The sequence below is a fragment of the Carassius carassius genome, chromosome 25, assembly GCF_963082965.1.
Source record: "Carassius carassius chromosome 25, fCarCar2.1, whole genome shotgun sequence".
NCBI lineage: Eukaryota > Metazoa > Chordata > Actinopteri > Cypriniformes > Cyprinidae > Carassius > Carassius carassius.
In genome coordinates, this window is record NC_081779.1 from 3,366,679 (window position 1) to 3,389,730 (window position 23,052).

A 23,052-nucleotide genomic window follows, 5' to 3' on the forward strand; every position below is an offset into this window, starting at 1 on the left:
GATTTATTTATTATTATTATGATTATTAGTAGTAAATTTACAAGTGGCAGTTTTATCATTGCATTAAAATATTGCATTATTATATATTTTAGTCTTCTTATTTTTTTATTGTAATTATTTTTAAACTATACTTAAACATAATCAATACTAATTTATCTCTGTATATCTCTCTATACATACATATACATTATATATATATACAGTCATGGGCAAAAGTTTTGAGAATTACATAAATAATAGTTTTCAAAAAGTTTGCTGCTAAACTGCTTTTAGATCTTTGTTTCAGTTGTTTCTGTGATGTACTGAAATATAATTACAAGCACTTCATATGTTTCAAAGGCTCTTATCGACAATGACATGACATTTATGCAAAGAGTCAGTATTTGCAGTGTTGGCCCTTCTTTTTCAGGACCTCTGCAATTCGACTGGGCATGCTCTCAATCAACTTCTGGGCCAAATCCTGACTGATAGCAACCCATTCTTTCATAACCACTTCTTGGAGTTTGTCAGAATTAGTGGGTTTTTGTTTGTCCACCCGCCTCTTGAGGATTGACCACAAGTTCTCAATGGGATTAAGATCTGGGGAGTTTCCAGGCCATGGACTCAAAATTTCAACATTCTGGTCCCCGAGCCACTTAGTTATCACTTTTGCCTTATGGCACGGTGCTCCATCGTGCTGGAAAATGATTTGATCTTCACCAAACTGTTGTTGGATTGTTGGAAGAAGTTGCTGTTGGAGGGTGTTTTGGTACCATTCTTTATTCATGGCTGTGTTTTTGGGCAGAATTGTGAGTGAGCCCACTCCCTTGGATGAGAAGCAACCCCACACATGAATGGTGTCAGGATGCTTTACTGTTGGCATGACACAGGACTGATGGTAGCGCTCACCTTTTCTTCTCCGGACAAGCCTTTTTCCAGATGCCCCAAACAATCGGAAAGGGGCTTCATCGGAGAATATGACTTTGCCCCAGTCCTCAGCAGTCCATTCGTGATACTTTCTGCAGAAGATCAATCTGTCCCTGATGTTTTTTTTTTGGAGAGAAGTGGCTTCTTTGCTGCCCTTCTTGACACCAGGCCATCTTCCAAAAGTCTTGGCCTCACTGTGCGTGCAGATGCGCTCACACCTGCCTGCTGCCATTCCTGAGCAAGCTCTGCACTGGTGGCACTCCGATCCTGCAGCTGAATCCTCTTTAGGAGACCATCCTGGCGCTTGCTGGACTTTCTTGGACTCCCCGAAGCCTTCTTTACAAGAATTGAACCTCTTTCCTTGAAGTTCTTGATGATCCTATACATTTTTGATTTAGGTGCAATCTTAGTAGCCACAATATCCTTGCCTGTGAAGCCATTTTTATGCAACGCAATGATGGCTGCACGCGTTTCTTTGCAGGTCACCATGGTTAACAATGGAAGAACAATGATTTCAAGCATCACCCTCCTTTTAACATGTCAAGTCTGCCATTCTAACCCAATCAGCCTGACATAATGATCTCCAGCCTTGTGCTCGTCAACATTCTCACCTGAGTTAACAAGACGATTACTGAAATGATCTCAGCAGGTCCTTTAATGACAGCAATAAAATGCAGTGGAAAGGTTTTTTTTGGGGATTAAGTTAATTTTCATGGCAAAGAAGGACTATGCAATTCATCTGATCACTCTTCATAACATTCTGGAGTATATGCAAATTGCTATTATAAAAACTTAAGCAGCAACTTTTCCAATTTCCAATATTTATGTAATTCTCAAAACTTTTGGCCACGACCGTATATATATATATATACACGACAGCATATATATATGCTGTCAAATCGATTAATCGCATCCAAAATAAAAGTTATGTTTACATAATGTGTGTGTGTGTGTGCATTAAATTATATCGTATTGAAACGTAAACTTGTAAATATAATCTGTCTGTATAATAAAGTGTCTGTCAGCAGGTGTAGATTCACGTTTGAAATGAGCCAATGGCGTCGAGCCTCTCGACGTCTCCAACGTCTTTAAACCAATCAGATTAGATGTTGACAGCAGTCAAGGCTGGTTGTGTAACTCACCGGCGTTAAGCCAATGAGAGTAAAGCTCGGGTGACGAGCACTCGTCCACGTCGCGACGTCGATATGAGGGGAAGCGTAAACGTCCCTTTCCTTCCGTTTTAACTGTCAGTTTAAAATAAAAACTATATTACAATCATCGTAAAGGCATGTTTTCGGTGTCCCCATGACTTTGGGTTGTCATAAGAGATGAATAAAGCCAGAAAGCGACTGCCGGCGAGCGGTTCGCAAGCGTCTGTCAGGAGACATGAAGGTAACTTACCGGTTATAAATCCACTGAATGTATTTAGAAGATTTATTATTATGTCACTGACTGTGTGAGAAGTCCATTATGATGTCGCTGTTATATCCATACGAAAACCATTTAATGTGTATACGAGAGATTTATTATACCACTGAATGTGTGAGGAGATCCATTATGTACGTTAGACACGGAATGATTGACAGCTCCATTATGATGTCATTGAATAAGTGAGAAATGTATAATGATGTCTAGTTCTTTAATTCATGATTCAGGTAATCTAGAGATTATTTGCAGTTGTTCTATATATGGGAAGGCTATTGTGCTGACGTACTCTCACAGCATCCTATATGTCATCATGATTTTGTCCTTATATTTAGTTTTGGTGGTTTAAGTGCATGATTATATCTGTATATGAAGCTCTGGCTACGATGTTTATTCCTGCATCATGATTTATAGGTTATATACTGTACATTGCTCAGTTTCCAGGAAAGTTCACAGCCAATTGGGCATTTATTTTGCTGCATGTTGAGTGTTAATTTAGCATCCTGCCTCATACATTTTATACTTTTTCTGCAGAACAGTTGCCCTGGAAGAAACAGAAGCTCCTGGACATCCATCAGGCCCTGAACAGTGACCCCGTGGACATCGAGACCCTGCAGCGGGCGGCTCTGAGCGAAGGAGGTTTGCTGACGGATGACATCAGAAGAAAAGTTTGGCCCAAACTCCTCAGTATCAATGTGTACAATCTGCCTGCCAAACCCTGTAAGTGTGTGCTTGTGCGTGTGGAACGTACCACAAAATTTTAGTGTTTTTATTCTTTTATTTTAATTTTTAATATGTTTTTCTTAATTTCCTCACTTAAAGCCAAAGATGTCCGAGAAGACCACAAAGACTACAGACAGGTGGTGCTCGATGTCAGGAGGTCAATGCGGCGTTTCCCGAAAGGTCAGTATCTGATAAATGAGTCAAAGACCATGACACACCATCACATGATCAGATCCAGTCACTCAGGACTGTTTTGAGGCATAACTTCCAACCAGAACTGTCACTTTATAAATGTGAATGTCCAGTATTCCATACAATTTGACATTTAAAATATTGTTCAATATAAATTGCATGATTTTTTTGAATAAATAAATTAATAAAATACGTTTAAAATACAAAAAAATAAACTACGCCAAACTATTTTAAGTCAATAGCTTAATAATAAAATTTTAATAACCTGTATAACACAAATATTTTAATTGGAGATTATATTATCAGTAGAACATAACAATTTAAATGCAAATTAGTGATTAACGTTTCTAATACATTTTAATGTCCAGTGTACTGTAGAAGTTGACATCTTAAAGATGAAAAAAAGTGAGCTAACAAAGAATTTAGTTTTTCATCGTAAATTACATTATTTAATTTTAAAATAAATAAACTAAAAAAAGGCAACTAATTTCCTTGGCAGATTGTATTATCAGTATGCATCTTTGATAGTGAAATATTTACAGCATACGTTAACATTTATTCATTTAGCAGGCGCTTTTATCCAAACCAACTCAAAAATGAGTAATGCAACAAATCAATTCATCTTAATAAGGCAGCGACACAAGATGTACTAAAATACAAAGTTTCAAACGTTGTCTAGAACAGGGAGTGAAATAAGATATTGAAGTATCTTTTTAAAATTCATTTAGTTGTTTTGTTGTTTCACATTGTTTTATTTAACCCTCAAATGTTCCATATTTCCAGAGTTAAATTAGACTTTCAATGTAGCCTTGTGACCTTTAAAAATCCAGATATTCCTATTGATATGAATATTTCCTTTTTTTTTTATCCCATATTTTCTGGACCTTATTGAGAACATCTCAATGTTTTTTTTGATATCAGTGTTTGCTTGTATAATAACAACTCTTTCCAGTGTCCTTCGGGGACATTCCTTCACTGTGAATTCAGAACAATGCATTGATTGTAGTTATTTATCCCAACACAAATACCTTGAGCTTCCCATGTGATATTTGGACTGCTGAGGATGGAAGCTGTAATAATCAAGGCGACTTTTACACACCATTATGTCTAGTGCAGCATGTGTTTGGTCTTACAATAATGGAATAATTCATTTTCATCTGCCATGCTTTTTTGAAAGTAATATGTTTGTTTTTATGGTGATGTAATTGTTCTCAGGCATGCGTGTGGATGAGCGAGAGGTTCTCCAGGAGCAGCTGATTGACATCATTCTGGATGTTTTGAGGAGAAATCCTCAACTGCACTATTACCAGGGTTATCATGACATCGTGGTGACCTTCCTGCTGGTGGTGGGAGAGAGGATGACCATCGCAATCATGGAGAAACTGTCCAATCATCATCTCAGGTGAATTAACCTTACTTAATGTTATGCATTGCTTCTTGCACCAAAAGAGAATTTTGTATCACATAACATCATTTCCCACAGATGGATATATTAAGATTGTACATCAAAAACTTGACTGATAGTGTATGACCATCAACTTGAATGTTTATGCATTTGTTTAGCACAGTGACATTTTATCAGTTGCATTCCCTGGGAATCTAATCCATGACCTTGTAAATGCTGAGCTACAAAAATGGCTTTTTTTTTGTTTTACTCTGATGTTGCCAAGTGTTCTTATGATGAGTATTTTGTGTTTTATTCTTCTGGGAACTGCAGGGATTTCATGGACCCCACCATGGACAGCACAAAGCACATCCTGAACTACCTGATGCCCATTCTGGAGCGCGTGGACCGAGAGTTACATGACTTCATGATCAGGTAGACTGCTGACTAGTGATTATCTATGATTGATCCACATTGTTATGTGTACTACAGTTTTTCCAGAGATTATACACTAAGGTAGTCCTGGCTCTAAATTGATTGGTTCAAGCATGTTTGAAGCTGTTGTAAATAACCAGCTCTGACTGCACATCAATTATATTTTAATCTATTAGTCATAAACATCCTCCAGTTAAACTAATTAACTATATAGCTTGGCAGTATATAGCCTAGCAGGTCGTTTTGGTCTTTTATTAAATTGCTGCTCCAAAGGGAAACCCGTTTCCACCACAGGATAAAAACAGGGTTACTGCCGGTCTTAAAAAGTCTTAATTAACCCTTCCACAAATTAAGACCTTAAATCAGAATAGAGAGTCTTAAATTCATAGTCATAGCGTTAAATAAAAATTTAAAAATTTATATCCTCCAGATTTTTTTGCCCCAAATACAAATATATTAACACAATATGGGAGAAACAAAGTCAAAAAGTCACAATTATTATTTATTTAACTTTATTTAAGCTATATAACGTATCAAGATTAAGCAACCCATAAGTTTACTTAAAGAAATGTACTGGGTTAAATACAAGTAAAGCTCTAACTGCAGCATCTGTGACATGCTGTCAGTTATGACAGCCTTATGATTTATCCTGTATGAAACGACATTGATAACATTGTAACCACAAGATCAGCCATCATTCTAATAGTCCTACTTCTAAAAAGACGATTTACACAACTTTAGAACAGACATTTTTATGCAAGATCTGATGTAACTTAAGCACTTCAACAGTGTGCTTCTGGACCGAATGCATTACTGAAAATGTGTTAAAAAATGAGTCAAAATAATTTTTCATGGTGATCCCAGATGATTGATTGAAATGCTTCTCTACCAGCTGAGGTTAATAAACGTCTCTGGCCTGAAGAGGGCAGCAGAGGCATCTTTAAACGACTAGACAGAGTCATAAAAGAGCGTCGCCTGTTAACAGGTTTATCTTCTTCTGTTATACACTGTCTGCGACTATAAAAGATGCTGAAATCTGACATGGATCTTGAATGTCTGTACGTTTTCTGCCAGTAGATGGTAGCTCTTTTCACTGAATCAGACGAGACGGGGGAGTAGCAGTAGTGGATGTACGGTTCACTTCTCTGTCGTTTCAAAGCTGATTTCCTTGCAAGGATACACAAACACACACACACACACACACACAGGCGCTTTATGAAATACTCTCACGGAAGAGTAATTTGTGCCCTTCACCAAAAGCCCTGCCACAGGGCTCAACAGTAAAAATTGGTTCTTTCCTGATTTTTTACATTCCTGACCAACATTTTTACTCTAAAGTATTTATTTTTCATCTGCATTATTATAAGTGTCTGAATTCTTTTATATATAATAAATCAAAAATATATTTGTATATAATAAATGTATATGTGTGACTGAATAATTTAACTTAAATTATACTGTATATCTAGGGCTGCTCCGATCACGATCGGCCGATCGTTAATGCAGTAACCGCTGCTCAATGTGAAATCACGCACCTGAGGGAATTTACCGCTGATTAGAGAACCAGCTTTACTGACGAGATGCGCATTAACGATCGACTGATCGTGATCGGAGCAGCCCTATGTATATCATATATTTTAAAAAAATTATTAAAATTAAATTAAATTAAATTAAATTAAATTTATGCATTTAGCAGATGCTTTTATCCAAAGCGACTTACAGTGCATTCAGGCTATCAATTTTTACCTATCATGTGTTCCCGGGGAATCGAACCCCCAAAATACTATTATAAAATATATAAAATACTAATAAATACTATAAAATACTATTCATATTCTTAAAAAAATAAGACGCCAAAATATTTTCGGCTTTTGGAAGTTTAATTAAATTGTTTCATCTTCTTTCCACTGTAGTAAATAATTAAATTGTAAATTTTAAGACTTTTATTAGTAAACCTGTATGTATATTGTCTAGTCAACAGATTTGCCTGTACTCTGGAATTTAAGGTGTGATCTTTTTGATTTTTTTTTGATCTTTTGATTGTTTATATAATTTATATATTTATTTATTTGGTTATTTTTTTTCTTACTGTTATAGTGTTTTTTGATGTTATATTGTAATAATGAGAAATTATAGTAATTATTTTATTACTATAATTTTTAATGTTTTATAGTTTATAATTTGCATGAAAATGTTTGCAGATAAATCACAAATGTGATGAGACAGTGAAAAACAGTTATATAAGTCATGTCTTGTGATGGTGATCTAAGCAAATGCATATAACGAAGTTAATGAAATGATTTAGTTTTAGCTGATGGTTCCAAGACTATTAAGTCAATCTTGCAATTATGATAAATCCTACAGTCAGCTAAAATAGCTAGATAACATGCATATTTACATCAGCAGAAATTGCTAAACCTCACAGAAAACAAAATATTGAAGTTTGCATAAAAATGCTGGTGGATGGTATAGAAATAAGGTTGTATGAAAGTAAGCACAGTGCTGAAACTCACATACTGATCATCGTTATCATTCATCCTGTGTCAGACGGTTAAAAGAGCTTGCATATTGCCCACATGCGTCCTAAGTGTTGTCAGGCTTGTGCTGTTTGTCTTTTAAAACCTGATGCTTTAAGTTGCATGCTTACTTGCTGTGCAACCATCTTGTTTATGTGAAAACCGTTTGGTGTGGCAAGCCAACAAAATTGTTGATTTTGTTGATACACATTTGGGACATCATAAATGTGTGTCAACTTACGTGTGTGTGCAAGTATTCACATAAACCTGTGGTTCTGCATTGTGTGCGGCTTTTCAGGCTTTCGTTTGTAAAAGCTATTTTTAATGGCGACTCATCTAAAATGTAGAGAATAAGAGGTTCTTCATCAATATTGCATGTGTGCGTCTCGCCGCAGCGCTGGTCCACAGGTTTAATGGTGTTGCTCACTCAGGTGCTGTTGCTCTTGCTTTTATCAGTCTTTCCAAAGAAGTTCATAAAACCGCAGAACTTTTAAAAAGCCCATGGGCAGATGGGACGGCCTAAAAAAGAAATGTTATTTTGCTGTTCATGTCTGTGCATCAGTCGCTCTGTACAGAGAAGCATTTACTGAGCTCTTAATCATTTTTGGTTTCCAGAAAGGGCCTCCGCTGCCAATCATTACAATTCCATCATTACTGGACATGCAAGGTAGGGATGTGTGATACTGGGAAAAACTCACATTGGGATATTTTGTTTTTCTGCAATTTGAAAAATACAAGAATTTTCAGCAAATGGCTTTAAAAGCTATATTTGCAAATAATTAATCGTTTTAGAGTTAGTGGGGCAAATTTGTTGCGGAGGGTATGTTCATATAAAAAAATTGAATATATATATATATTGGTACATCTCAATAAATTAGAATGTCGTGGAAAAGTTCATTTCAGTAATTCAACTCAAATTGTGAAACTTGTGTATTAAATAAATTCAGTGATCACAGACTGAAGTAGTTTAAGTCTTTGGTTCTTATCATTGTGATTATTTTGGCTCACATTTAACAAATACCCACCAATTCACTCAATCTCAACAAATTAGAAAACTCCATAAGACCAATAATAAAAAAAAAATTTTTTTAGTGAATTGTTGGCCTTCTGTACACTCAATACTTGGTACGGGCTCCTTTTGCTTTAATTACTGCCTCAGTTCGGTGTGGCATGGAGGTGATCAGTTTGTGGCACTGCTGAGGTGGTCTGGAAGCCCAGGTTTCTTTGACAGTGATCTTCAGCTCATCTGCATTTTTTGGTCTCTTGTTTCTCATCTTCCTCTTGACAATACCCCATAGATTCTCTCTGGGGGTCAGGTCTGGTGAGTTTGCTGGCCAGTCAAGCACACCAACACCATGGTCATTTAACTAACTTTTAGTGCTTTGGGCAGTGTGGGCAATTGTTCCTTTTTGGGGTTAATTTTAACAGTGAAAAAACAATAGAAATTTACAAAAGTTTTCCTTTCCGATTTTCATAAACCAGATTCCTGCTGTTTTTGAGCAATTCACTATAATTATCACAATTTATTATAATCTAATTTATTATTTTATTATGATTATTATAAAAGAAGAATATTAAACTAAGTTTTATTAAATATGTTGTAAAATAAAGAATTGTGTAATAAAACTAATTTTATTTTACAGTATAATTTGAATTATAATATTTCCATCTAAAAGCATTAAAGGTACAATCTGTAAGATATTTGCAGTAAAATATCCAAAAACCACTAGGCTAGTGTTATATATTTTGTCCAGCTGATTACTAACAATATCTCTAATGTTTTCAACTACTTGTAAATCATGATAAAATTCCCATTCTAAACAGTGACACGGGGCAGATTCGCATCTTTACAGAAAAACGTATGCTATTATAACGTAGAGCTGTCAACGAATATTCTAAATTCGAATATGTATTCGAATAGTTGAAAAAAAACGAATTTCGAAGGTGAAAATTAATATTCGAATAAAAAAAAATGTGGAAAAAAAGGTCCGCGGTAGTAGAGGCGTGATTGTCTGCTTTGCGAGTTGGCCCGCTAGCGCGCCTGAGGGTTCAGGGACAGGTCACAGCATCACAGGAGTCGCACTGTCTGGCACAGCATCACTGCTGAAAGTTGACGCGTCTTCATGGAAGATGCCAGCAAGTGCAGAGCCCAACTCGACCGCTGCAGAGAAAATGAGGTAAAATTGTTGACCCGCGAGATTGTTGTATGCAAGCTATTTAAGATACGGTTAGCATACCATTCGACAACTAGCAACATGAGGTCACATCTCAAAAATGTGCACCCAAATGAGCATGGCATAATGTGTGGAACTCCAGCTAAACAGTCACGTCTTGACACTTAACATTACTTTGCGTCGCCCGCCACAAGCTCTTTGTCTGCAACATGACAAGAGGCCATAACGGATAAAATAATTTCGTTCATTTTTAAGGACATGAGACCGATCAGTATCGTGGATGGGGCACTCTTCGGGGAGTTCTGTCAAGCAATGGATCCGAGGTTTGATTATTTATCGTTTCATGTCAAGGAAAAGTTCCATGTTTACCACAGCAAAGCTCGCTCGGATTATTCAATGCCAGTTCTATATGCTGCAAAACTTCAATTAATATTAATAATATTTGTTTCAATCACTGAATGAAGCCTGCTATATTTGGGACAACAGTCGCGACCTTAAATTGCTTGCACAAAAATTTGTTTGTTCATTTAAACCATTATGCGCAGAGAACGTGAGGGTGAGAGAGCGTGAGGTCTGCAGTCTTGGCCATTAGTTGATTTCCTTGTTTTTGTGTAGGAAATACGTTGTCATATATGTTTAAACTTAAATAGACTATCTATACAAGTAGTTATGTCTCTTTGTATTTTTGCCTGTTATTGAAATAATGCGCGTCATTGACAACATGCGCAACCAGATGTTCGAATAGTTCGAATATTCGTGTATTTTTAGAGGGAATATTCGAACGTCAGTATTGAGCAATTTTGACAGCCCTATTATAACGATCAACAAGATTAGTATTATTGGGCATACACGCCAAACGCAGGGCATCGCGTCTCTAGACCCGCGCGTGGACGCGTCTGATCCATAGTCTGATCGCGTCTTTGCATTGACTTTGTATGTAATCTACTTGCGCAAACCGTTGAACTTGCGTTTGAAAATTATGACATCAAACACAACATTTATAAAACTTTACCACCTCCGTTAAATCCATGATTTATCTTTCCGTCTGATTGATGGCCGTCAGCGGTTGGGTAGAAGACAACAAATCCCATCATTCCATGCTCCTCCTTAGCGTCATCAAACCGCGCGATTGTTATTGTTTTAGTAGTCCTACAACCTGTACCTTTAAGAAGCACTTCAAAAGGGACATTTCTCTGGGGTTTTCCACCAAAATAAAAGCTGGTTTAAATTTTTGAAAGTAAGATCAAGCAGAACGTTAGTTTTAGTCCCTGGCCATCTTGCTTTATCAATTTTATTTCAATATCTGATGCAGCCCTTATGTAAAGAGTTTTTACTCTCATCTTACATGTACTCGTGGCCTTGCAGCACATTTACAGGTTGGAGAAAAGGCCAACAACAGCGTTAAATTGCTCACATAGAACATCAGTGACATCAGTGACGGTGATTAATGAATGTGTCAGACATGCGTTCCTGTGTTGTGCACGAGCTAAATGCTACGGTGGGTTTTTAGAGGAGTTTCAGGAGAACTCTCTGTTTGAATGTCAATTTCACAGATTATAGGCTCTTTCAAAGGCCATGTTGACTTTGAGGGTGTTAACTTATGCCAGATTCATACTCTACATGACGCACGCAAGTACTGGGCCACGTTCTACATGCTTCATGCTAGTATTTATACTTCTGTTACAGTCACACACCTCAGTTAAAAAAATCTAATTTCATTGCTTAAAATAAAATAACTGAAATCAAATTTAACTTAAAAAAAACTATTTTATTTAAACAGTTTGTCAATTGTTTCTCATTTTCATTTAGTTTACCTTGATGTACTAAAGTAAAACTAAAACTGAAATGAAAATGAATAAAACACATATATAATACGAATTCGAATAGATTAATGCATTACTAATAAAATTACTAGTAGATTAATACATTATTAATAAAATAACTAATAGATTAATGCATTAATAATAAAATCACTAATAGATTAATGCATTATTAATAAAATTACTTATTGATTAATGGACTAATTGCCAATCAGTTAAATAAAAATACTAATAAATGTATGCATTACTAATAAAATTACTAATAGATTAATGCATTTCTGATAAAACTACTTATTGATTAATGGACTCATTATCAATAAATTAAATAAAAATAAATGTACGCATTGATAATAAAATTACTAATAGATTAATGAATGAATTGTTATAAAATTAAATATAATCACTAATAAATTACCGGTAATGCATTACTAATAAAGATACTAATAGATTACTACATTATTAATAAAATTACTTCAAGATTAATGCATTACTAATAAAATTACTAATAGATTAATAAATGCTATAGAACACATTGCACATTGTTAGTTCATGTTGGCTAATGCATGAGATCTAATAATGATTGTCTTTGTGTTGCAGGTCTGAGGTGGGCACCATCTTCGCCCTCAGCTGGCTGATCACATGGTACGGTTACGTCCTGTCAGATTTCAGGCATGTTCTGCGGCTCTATGATTTCTTCCTGGCGTCTCACCCACTGATGGCCATCTACTTCGCCGCTGTGGTAAGGAGGAGCATCTCTCTGCTGTCTGTACTTTAGTCGCTCCATCTCCAGGGCGTCGAGGCAGGGCTGCATTATGACCTTTTCAGTGAGAGAGAGAAGAGCTGAAGTCTCTTTAAAACTATTTTTAACTTGACTGGGTGTCCTTAAAACTCAACACTCAACACTGAAAAAGCCACTTTCACATTTAAATGAGTGTATATCTGCTGTTTATAATACATCATATCTGCTGTTCACACTAGCATCAGCTTTTCGTCTTCTTGCTGTTAAGAAAGCATCACACATCAGCACCAAAACACTGTTAAACTCCATGAGTCATCAGAAATGACCTTTAAATGCTGCGCCGTTCTCTTCATCTGCCTGGACTTGGAGTAACGCTTTAGTTTCATTTGTCCAATTTGACAACATCGACTTCCAAGCCAAAAGAGGGACAAGAACAAGGCACAACAAAACATTTTTAATTTAAATCTGCAGTGTCGAGATTAGCATCACATTTTTTAAAACACAAGACTTTCATTTATTTCGTTAGTAATTTTACCACTTTAATTTATTTCAACTTCTAATTTTAAGTTAGTTTTTTCATCTAATATGTTGTTGTTGTTATTATTATTATTATTATTATTATTATTATATTTAATAATACATATTATATTATATATTACATATTTTTTATATTCCAGTTCAGTTTTCATTTAGATTTATTAAAAACATTTTAAGTTTTTTTTTATATGAAACGATGCTGTCAATAATATTGATATTAAATATTGATTATTATTTAAATATTTCCATTCAGATTCCATTTTTCATATTAAATAATAACAATTGTTATTATTACTGTATATATTTAATGATTTTTCTTCTACTTGTTGTTAAAATAAAAATATTAAGATTATTATATTTTGATTATTTATTATATTTCAGTTTTAGAAATGTTAATACTTAAACTTAAGCTTATTTAACTTAGCTGCAAAGGCAATACTAAGTTCAAGTTTTAATTTTAAATTGTATTTTATTCAGTTACTGAAAATGATTTTTAGCTTTAGTTCCAATAACAACATTGGTCTTTACTGGTATACACATTCGACACATTTATGTAAACATATTTTACATTTGAGTTGATTTACTTTATTAATTAAAGGCTTTCAATGTGACACATGTATAACATTACAAACTGTCTCTATCCTCATGAATGGCGCTTTTTTTGGAGAGTACAGAGCAGTGCTTCATGACTATACGCAAGCTTTTGTAGTCTAAAGGAGGATGTTGTTTACCATGTTTTGCCTCCGTGTTTGTTAATACACTTATTTAGGCGGAATCTAATTCATCAGCACAACAACAACAACAAACGTGGCTCCAAAGAGAGATTTTCTTTATTTTTCCACTCCCTCCTCGTCAGACGCGAGAATCGAGGGCACTTTGTTGTAACGGGAACAGTTAATTAAACAACTCTAATGAATTCACCAGAGGTTTGTGCTGGAATCTTTTAAACGCGCCTCTTTCTTCTGTCTCCACGAGCCGCTCCCCTGCTAGAGACAACAGCGAAAGCAAAGGGGGCCAGCAGCCGTTTGAAGTCAGGATAAGAAAGCCAGCAGGAAATGTAGTTCATCCTACAGTTAGGTCGGGGATGTGCTGCTGGACGTGACCCAGCTCGCTCTGAACAGCAGAAACGGACTGCTCTTATTTGACCTGTGCTGGGGGGGATCGTGGAGACCCTTGCTGGAGGCCATCTGATCTGTGAACTCTGGTGTATTTTATGGTTAGATCTTAAGGCAGCCTCATTGCTGTTTGCTTATTAGTTTAGTTTTGCTAAGCCTTGCACATCCAAGAATATTTTCTGGTCAGTAAATAATGCACAAATCTGTTGATAAATCTTCTATACCACATTATTATTATTATGCATTTATTTTTTGTACCTTAGTCTTATTTAAATGTTTTTTTTTTCTGTTGTCAGTGTATATACATGAATATGTTTACCAAGAGCTCCTAAAAACCCCACAACTAATTCCTTTTTTATTTTTTATTTTGCTTAAAATAAACCAATTTAATATCCGTTAAATTATATTACAATTAAATTAAGCAGAAATGGGGTTTAACATACAGCTCCATTGTGTTTTTGTTTTTCAAAATGTAATTTACAGTTAGTATTTTTGTGTATTATAATTTAGCAACTTTATTATAGTAATTTACGATCACAAATTTTTTATGATTACAAATTCTAATTATTCATGTTTTTATATGTTTTGTCTTATCCTTAAAACATAATAGTTATGTGAAGCAAAGTTTAAATGTATAATATATCTTAAGACAAGAAAAAACATTTAGAACACTAAAAATCATATAAATAAGGCAGAAATAGGGGTTCAGCACATAGTTTCGGCTAATTTCTTTAGCACTTTTGGTTTTCACATTGATTTCTTGTTTTTTAACCTGATCACTCCTGATTATGTCACAGATATAACAGCAAAATATATTTTTCTGCTCATGTATATCTAGTATACATGCTACCAAGTGAATAAAAACTTATTATAATATATAGTTTTTTTAATTTTGAAGTTATAGACCTGACAAAATGTGTCTTCTTCAATTACTTATTCTGCCTCAGAAGTGCAATTTAAAAAAATTTAACATGACTTTTGTGTGCTAGTGGACTGATATAGTTACAAAAATCCAGTTAATTAGATCAGCGGCTCGTCTGATGCTGAAACTAACAGACCTGTGTCTCTCTTGTCAGACTGTGTTGTACAGACAGAAGGAAGTGAAGAGCAGTGAGTGTGATATGGCCAGCGTTCATCACCTGCTGTCTCAGATGCCTCAGGATCTGCCGTATGAGGAGCTGATTGGTCGAGCTCAGAGCCTGTTCATCAGCTGCCCGCCCTCTCTGCTGACCCAGTCTGCAGCGCTGCAGTCACACAACATGTGAGGCTTACATCTGCACACACGCACTTCTGCAGAGCTTTTCATAAGTAAATAAGATACTTAAAAACAATCTGTAAATGTCTTACTTAATCGTTAAGATATAATACTACTATTAGAATTTTAAACAAAAAAACAATATGGCAAATCCCAAAGGCTGTGATTTATTATGCACTGCGTGTTTCAGAGTGAAGCATTTACACATGAGCAGCTCATGATCTGGGGTTTTTAGGATCTCAGAGCAATTCTTTTCACAGTACCTGTTCCACATAATCTCAATCTCTGTGACTATTGTGACTTTGGGTTGCTTTTAAAATGCATTTGGGATCACAACATGCACCAGATATTCCAGATTTGTAATGAGATGGGTTTAAAAACTTTGCACCAACAAAGGAACTTTAATGAGCTTCCTCCTGTTTCCTCCCAAAAGGTTTAATATTTAAAAAAATTAAGAAATTAAGGCTATTAATTTCAATAATATTGGTATTGTTATTTTATAGCTGTACTGAAAAATATTTTTAATGCTTTATTTTTTTAAAGTACAATTTTACAATTGTAAAAAATTTATTTTATTGTTTGATACGTTATTATGTTTTGAACTATTAAAGAATATTCTATATATTATACTCTTTATTTTACAGTACAATAGTATTACAATAGTAATATATTTCTTATTTTGTTTTATATTTAATATTAGTAATATAATAATAATAATAATTATCTTTTTTGTGTGTGTGAATTTTTTATCAAATAAAAAAATGTGTATTTTCGTAAATATGATATTATACTATGCTATATATTATACTTTTTATTTTACAGTACAATGGTATGATTACAACATTGTCTTATTTTATTTAATATTTTAATAATAATAATAATTTTGTTACTATTATTATTAGTAATAGTAATATATTAGTATATAATCACAACATGATTTTATCGTATTTTACATATATGTTTTAATTCGTGCCAAATTCTGCACCTCCTACAAACAAGTTCAGCAAACCTGGAGATCTTTTTTTTTTTTTCTCCTATTCATTCAGCCCTTAGTAGCCTAGTATATAAATAATATACTAGTTCCAGTGCTGTTATACTTTAGCATACAGTGTAATCCTGCACATATACGCACACCTGTCATCTTGTGGGGCGCTTGTTTCTGCCTGTGTCCATCAGGTGGAGCTTTTGAGTATGATATCACTTCCTCTGCACACAGTCAGACTTTTGCACCCCTGTTGTGACGTGAAAGACACTCAGCCGGAGCTGTCTGCGTCTCACCCCTGTATGTCTAAACACTCGCTGTCGGTCTGTAGATTGTATTTGCAGATGCAGGTGAAGCCACTTTAATGAATTATCTCTTACGGCAGAAGGAAACGATTCCTCCGACATTCAGCGGGAACTGAATTCGAGTCCCTCAGCGCTGAAAAAGCCATCAGAGGAGAGATCTGTCTTGTTTAAGATCTCCCCACGTCTGCTGTCGCCTATGAAGATTAAGAGCAAGAGAGAGACAGAAATTAGGAAAAGAAAGTAACAGAATTGAGAACGAGAGGTGGCGAGAAAAAGAGAGTGAGAGAGAGACCCGTACAAAGACATAAACGCTATAGTGAGAAAGAAAGAACAACAAAAATAGACAAAAAAAAAGTGCATGAATGACTGACTGCCTGTCTTATGCAAATCAGCCCTGCAATAAGGAAGCTCCGCCTCCCTGGATTATTAAAGCTCTACACTGTTTTGCATAACCCCTCCCCCACCCGCATTTGTGGCCTCACTGAAAGCGAAGAACATATGTGTGTGTGTGTGAGTGAAATGAGCAGCCTCTCTTGAGGCCGTGACCCGTGACCTTGATCTCTATTGTTCTGTTTGACCCTGTGGAGTGCTGTAATAAGGAGCGGCACGTCCTCCCTAATGACTTTGACCCCCAAACGTTCTTCATTAAAACACCTACTCACCCCCTCAGGCTAACATCCTTGCCTCAGTGTGCATCTGACTTCATAAACGCAGCAATATTATATTATCACCGAGACAGATGCTCTGATCTCAGTGTTTAGTGTTCGTTAGTGCTGCCTGTTGCAGGTTTCATTAGATCAAATACTAGGGATGGGCGTTTTCCGCAAATATCACATTCGAATATTTGAGCTCACAAAAAACGGATATTCGAATATTCGTTTATTTAAATTAAGTTTAATGAGACAGACGTTATTTTTCAGCAACATTTATTATGTCTGTCATTTTGAACAAGCATACACACAATAAGATTTAACATCACACATCGTGTTTTGTAGCTGAAAACCTTTAACAATGCGTGCAAACAAACAAAAGTACAGATTAAAAGCAAAAAAAAAAAAAGTTAACAAAGAAAAAAGAAAAAGTTAAAGAAAAAACGTAAAGCAGCCTGCAGCAATTAGGCTATTGTAGAACGTAGCCTACACTTAACTTTGAAACTTTGAAACTGTCAGCAAATCTTTTTTGCTTTTTTTTCTATTGTTTTACATGTTCTTGTTAAGAAATACAGGCATGTAAACATGATCGGAGGAAAGTCGGCTCCTTAAATTAGTCTGTTAACAATAAGGTTTTCAGAGAGCTGCAAGCAAACCGCGGGTCATGTGACAAGAACTAACCAATCAGCTTCATCCTTTCCCTTAACAACGTTGAAAGCTCAGCCAAGATGAAGGAACAGCTGATTATATCTGTATATAGATTGCCATTTTGAAATAAATTTAGTAGCAGAGCTACTGAAAGCGATTTTTTTGTGCTGCAAATCCATTTATCCTTTGCTGAAATTTCTGCATCTGCATGGAGAGAGCGCGTCATTGTTGCTTAGCAATGACAGACGCCTCAGGAGCGCTTCTGCCCGAGCGCTTTGGAAAGAAGGAGAAAGCGGCGCGCCTAGCGTTTTCCACGCGTTTTTAGGCGCAATATGTGAACGGCCCCTTATTCATTCATTCATTATTTTTTGTTTGCATACATCTTCAAATATGCCGTGGAGAATCACAGAAAGTGACCAAATTCGGCTTAATTGGGAACTTTTTTTTTTTTTTTGGCGAAATTCGAATATCATTTTTATTTATCGAATAATTAGAGCAGAACGAATATTCGAATGTTCGACTATCCGTGCACACCCCTATCAAATACTAGAGGAGAATTGCAAGCACCTGTATAGTTTATGGATCGAGGGTGTTTGTATGCAGATGTTTCTTGTAATTGTGACTTTGTATTTCAAAATTGCATCTTTTTTTCATTATTGCAACTATATATCTCACAATGCTGACTTTACATTTCCCAATTGTTTTTCTTTTTTTTTTTTTTTGGGCAGTTGTGACTTGATATCTGCTAATTACATCTACTGTACTTTTCATTATTGCAATTTTATATCTCACAATTTCATCTATTTTTCATAATTGCATTTTTGTTTTACAATTGTGGCTTTATATAATAGAATTGTGACTTTTTTTATCTCACAGTTGCTTGTATTTTTTTCAGTTGCTACTTTATATCTGCCAGTTGCATCTTTCTTCCTCACGACTTTATCTCATAGTCGCATCTATTTTTCATAATTGCAACTTTATATCTGCCAGTTCTGACTTTATCAGGGTGGCTGCGGATCCTTAAAAAGTCTTAAAAGTTTCTTAATAAAAGGCCTTACAAAGTATTAAATTGTCTTAAATTCCGATTTGGTGGGTCTTAAATATTTTTTGTCGACATAACCGAAAGCATTTCTCCGGTCTGACGGACCCAATGTCTGTTTACAATCACTGAAGAGACCAAAGATTTTTTTTCCCGTGGTCGTTACTGCATCAATGGAGAGAGAGAGAGATGTCAACCGTATTGCAATAATTTCCCAAAATGTAATTTGTATGGAAATACTAAGTGTAAATGGCCGTTAACAGAGGCCAGAGACACTGAAGATGGATGCAAAGAGGAGAAAATACTGCAGCAGTTAAAGCAAGATCTCTGTTCAGGATGCTCAAAATATAGGAAGAAAAATATACGTATTGAATTTGTGGTGAGGGGAGCTAACTTAAGAAAAGTTTAGATGGCAGTTTCTTTTTCTCTTATCTCCATGTTCATAAGCACAGCGCTGCTTTGTTTACAGTGTTAAACAAGGAAACGCTATATTGCTGCTGTTCCATAAGCGCCTCCTGCTGTCAGAGAATGAATTTGCATTTTCTTTCAGCCCATCTACAGTTTTTGTTTTGCGCAGGTGTCTTATGTACAACATAATTTTTTCTTAAAGAAAAAAAATTGGTAATCATTAGAATTGGACAGTTTTCTTGTAAAAAAATAAATAAATAAAAATCAGAATCAGCCATAAAAAAAAGTCATGATCGGTGCAGAAATATATATTAAATCTAAAATATGCATGCATGTATGTATGTATGTAATCTAAGCTTGGTCTTAAATTTCATATAAAGTGGGTTTAAAAAAAAAGTCTTTAAAAGTCTTAAAATGTAACTTGTTTATATCTATGGACACCCTATTTATATCTCCCAGCTTCAACTATTTTTTGTAAATGCAACTTTACTTATAATTGCATACATTTTTGTAATTGTGACTAGGCATGTGTCAGTATAAAAATTTCATGTTGTGATTAATGGCTAACGTATTTATCATGGTATACCACATTGAAATTCAGTTGCAAAAATGTTAAGTTCATTAAATAACACAACTTTTGATTTTAACAACGTGTTACTAAATATTGAAATTAAGATGAATGAATGTTTAGAAGAATTTTTCATTGGAAGTATATGTTAAGTAATGAATTGACTAATGTTAACTAAGGGAGCCTTAAAGTGTGACTGAACAATAAAGAATCAAAACATTGTCAAACAGGCATGTTTTAGTCCAGATTAAAATGTTAAAAAAGTTTGAGAAAAAAAAAAAAAAAAAAAAGTTTAAAGTGAGTGAAAAGTGAAAAAAAAGTGACGTGACATTCAGCCAAGTCACGTCTTGGCTAATAATAAATTAGCCAATTATTATTAAGCTATAAATTAGCTTAATAATAAATAGCCTATTATTAAGTCTAACTATTTAAGTATTTAACGCTTTGATGAGCACCATAGTGTATACACAAATCAAAAATAATTTGTAATAATAACTATTCCCGGTATTTTGAAGTGCCCACGATAACAATATCGTGCATGTTTATTATCCTGATATCTCGCATTTAGACTTGTGCCGGTATTCGGTAATGCGATATATTACGGTAATGAATATGCACGATATTGTTATCGTGGGCACTTCTAAATACTGCAAATAATTATATATTACAAATTATTCAGAAATTGAAATGCATTTTAAGAAAACTATTCCAATCAACTGGTCAAAATGCACAACACCGCTGCATGCTGCTTAAAAGAGCGTGTGTGCTCTCAAGTAAACAAGCACGCATGAGAAGCACATGGAAGAACACATGAGAGACGCTGAATGAAAGCACATTCACTCTCTGTCAGTAGATGCCGCTAAACTGCAGAGAACCCCATATATAAACCAGCTGCACTACTTTCTTAAACATATTTAAATACATTTTAAATAGTCATTGAGATTTGTGTATTTGCTATGATGTTCATCTTACCTATTGGTCTTTATAGTTCTTTTGCACTTTAATCTGTGCAAAACTTTTAACTTTATATATATATTTCTGAATTGCTTTATTTTATTTAAATGTTCAGTTATTTTTTATTAGAAAAAAGTTATTTAACCTATTAAACTATATTTTGAGCACTTTAAAAAAAATTAATTTCAATACCATGATAATAAAGTTTACCTTGATAAAAGCATGAGCAATTAATCGCAACAGGAAAATTTGATACCGGCATACATTGCATTACAGAATACCGGCACATGTCTAATTGTGACTTTATATATCCCTTTGTTTTTTCATAATTGTAATTTTATATCTCACAATTGCATATATCTTTCAAAATTCTGACTTTATATATCCCAGTTGTTTATTTTCTCATGATTGTGACTTTCTATTGGCCATTTGCATAAATTTTAGGTAATTGCAACTTGATTTTATGATTTTATATCTCGCAATTGCTTCTTTTTCGTAATTAACACTGTAACTTTCAGTTGTATCTGTCTTTCGTAATTGTGACTCACAATTGCATTTTCTTTTTGTAAATGCGACTTTATATCTTACAACTTTGGCTTTATATATCACAATGGGGACTTTACATCTCTTCATATCTTCTTAAATTATTTTCCTGGTTTAATTTTTATTGATTCATCCATGCAGGTAATTCTAAAAAAAAAAAATCTTACATCAAATTAATGTAAGATTAATGTTAAGTAATAACTTGTTCCGCTTCTGAAGCGACTTTTCTTTTCAGATGATGTCATATAGGAAATGTTAACCAAGGGCTAAAAAGTTTCATGACAGAGGTAGTCTTCCATATTCATTCTTACAAACTCACATTTGTGTTCAAATCTTTCTTAATTTAAAAAAGTTAGTCTGGGTAGTTGCTATGTTATGCGTCAGCTACCCATATTCAGATAAAATACCACAGGGTGCAGAAGATCTGCCAAACTAAATAGAAAGATTTCAGGAACATGACACCCATATTAGATCTACCTAGAGCTGGTCTGAAGCCTCAAGCACGTTTATAAATCTTTTGCGTACTTTGGAAAAGCTGAAGCAAATCAGTCAGTCTGTTGCATATTTTATTGCACAAGATTTTGGGGGGAATTTTCCTATTTTTTATTTATAGATATAGAGCAATGGCAGGAAAGCACAATGGGAGAGATAAGCTCAAATTGTGTGAGCTTCGTATCTGACCACTAGGCCATGACTACAGATATAGCTGTTTGTTCAGTATTTCTCAGTCCTTTTCATGCAGAACCCCATGAAGCGGCATGTTTTGGATTATTTGACACAGTTAATTCAGGTCACAGTTACGCTTGATGAACTAATGAGCTAAACAGGTATGTTAACTAAGGGAGATCTAAAATATGCAGTGATGGGTCTGAGACATGCTGCATTAGATTTACATGAAAAGTGTGATCTTTGTTTGCTGCGTTGTGTACACAAGGATTTTTTTTTTGGCTGTTTCTGCTAAGAACAAGATTCATGTTTACAATTCCCAGACTAAAATGATCACTGAACAGGGCGAATCTTCCTAGGGTTGTAAAATTAATAAGTAGACCCTAGGGCTGGGTATTGTTCAAAATCTTTCGATCCGGTGCCAATTTCGATACCTCAGTTTCGATACCGGTTTCTAACGATACTTTTTTCAATACCATATGTTTTAAAATCCATTTCAACATCAACACAAATACATTAAACACAAAACTTTTATTTTTCACCTTAATTAAAACAAATTCTGGTAACACTTCACACTCAGGATAACATTATTAATACAACTGGTTGTGCTTTTTGGATAGGGGTGCGCCAACAGACACTCAGGATTGGTATGAATCCTTACTTGGCCAAAATTAACAAAAAAAAGAGAAACCTTTTTGCCACAACATGAACATATTATAAATAAATAAACAAATTATATTGTGTACAGGCTAATATTGAACCAACTAAAATGCAAAGGAATGTAAAAAAAAATTTTTTAGTGCAAAATCAAACTATTTGTAGCAAACCTTTAACAATAAACCCTGTGACTGCTCTGTGGCACTCATCTTGTCTTTGTGTGGACATTTTCCCTCTTGCAGCACAAGCTAACATACATAAAGTGGTAGTCAACGTCATGGGGATGCATTCGGTTTAAGTAGTGAAATTCAGGGGCGGACTGGGTCCAAAAAGTGGCCCTGGACTTTCTGGCCCACAGCAGCCCACCACATCATAACCTAAACGCCCCTGTTTTGATGTCATTTATTAATT

At 34.8% G+C, this 23,052-nt stretch overlaps 1 protein-coding gene across 2 annotated transcripts in view; it reads left to right on the top strand.

Annotated features, from left to right (window-relative positions):
• The first annotated feature begins 2,059 nt into the window (after positions 1–2,059).
• The window catches only part of zgc:63863 (uncharacterized protein LOC393372 homolog), a 28,273-nt gene continuing 7,280 nt past the window's right edge, over positions 2,060–23,052 (top strand). The window contains exons 1-7 of one of the 2 annotated variants that reach the window (XM_059508995.1): positions 2,060–2,298; positions 2,871–3,051; positions 3,154–3,234; positions 4,462–4,648; positions 4,964–5,065; positions 12,173–12,314; positions 15,043–15,227. In XM_059508995.1, the coding sequence (XP_059364978.1) occupies positions 2,293–2,298; positions 2,871–3,051; positions 3,154–3,234; positions 4,462–4,648; positions 4,964–5,065; positions 12,173–12,314; positions 15,043–15,227 (884 nt within the window). In that variant the 5' untranslated portion in view covers positions 2,060–2,292. Of the gene's footprint in view, positions 2,299–2,865; positions 3,052–3,153; positions 3,235–4,461; positions 4,649–4,963; positions 5,066–12,172; positions 12,315–15,042; positions 15,228–23,052 lie in introns of both variants that reach the window. The other variant, XM_059508994.1, reaches the window with a different exon arrangement.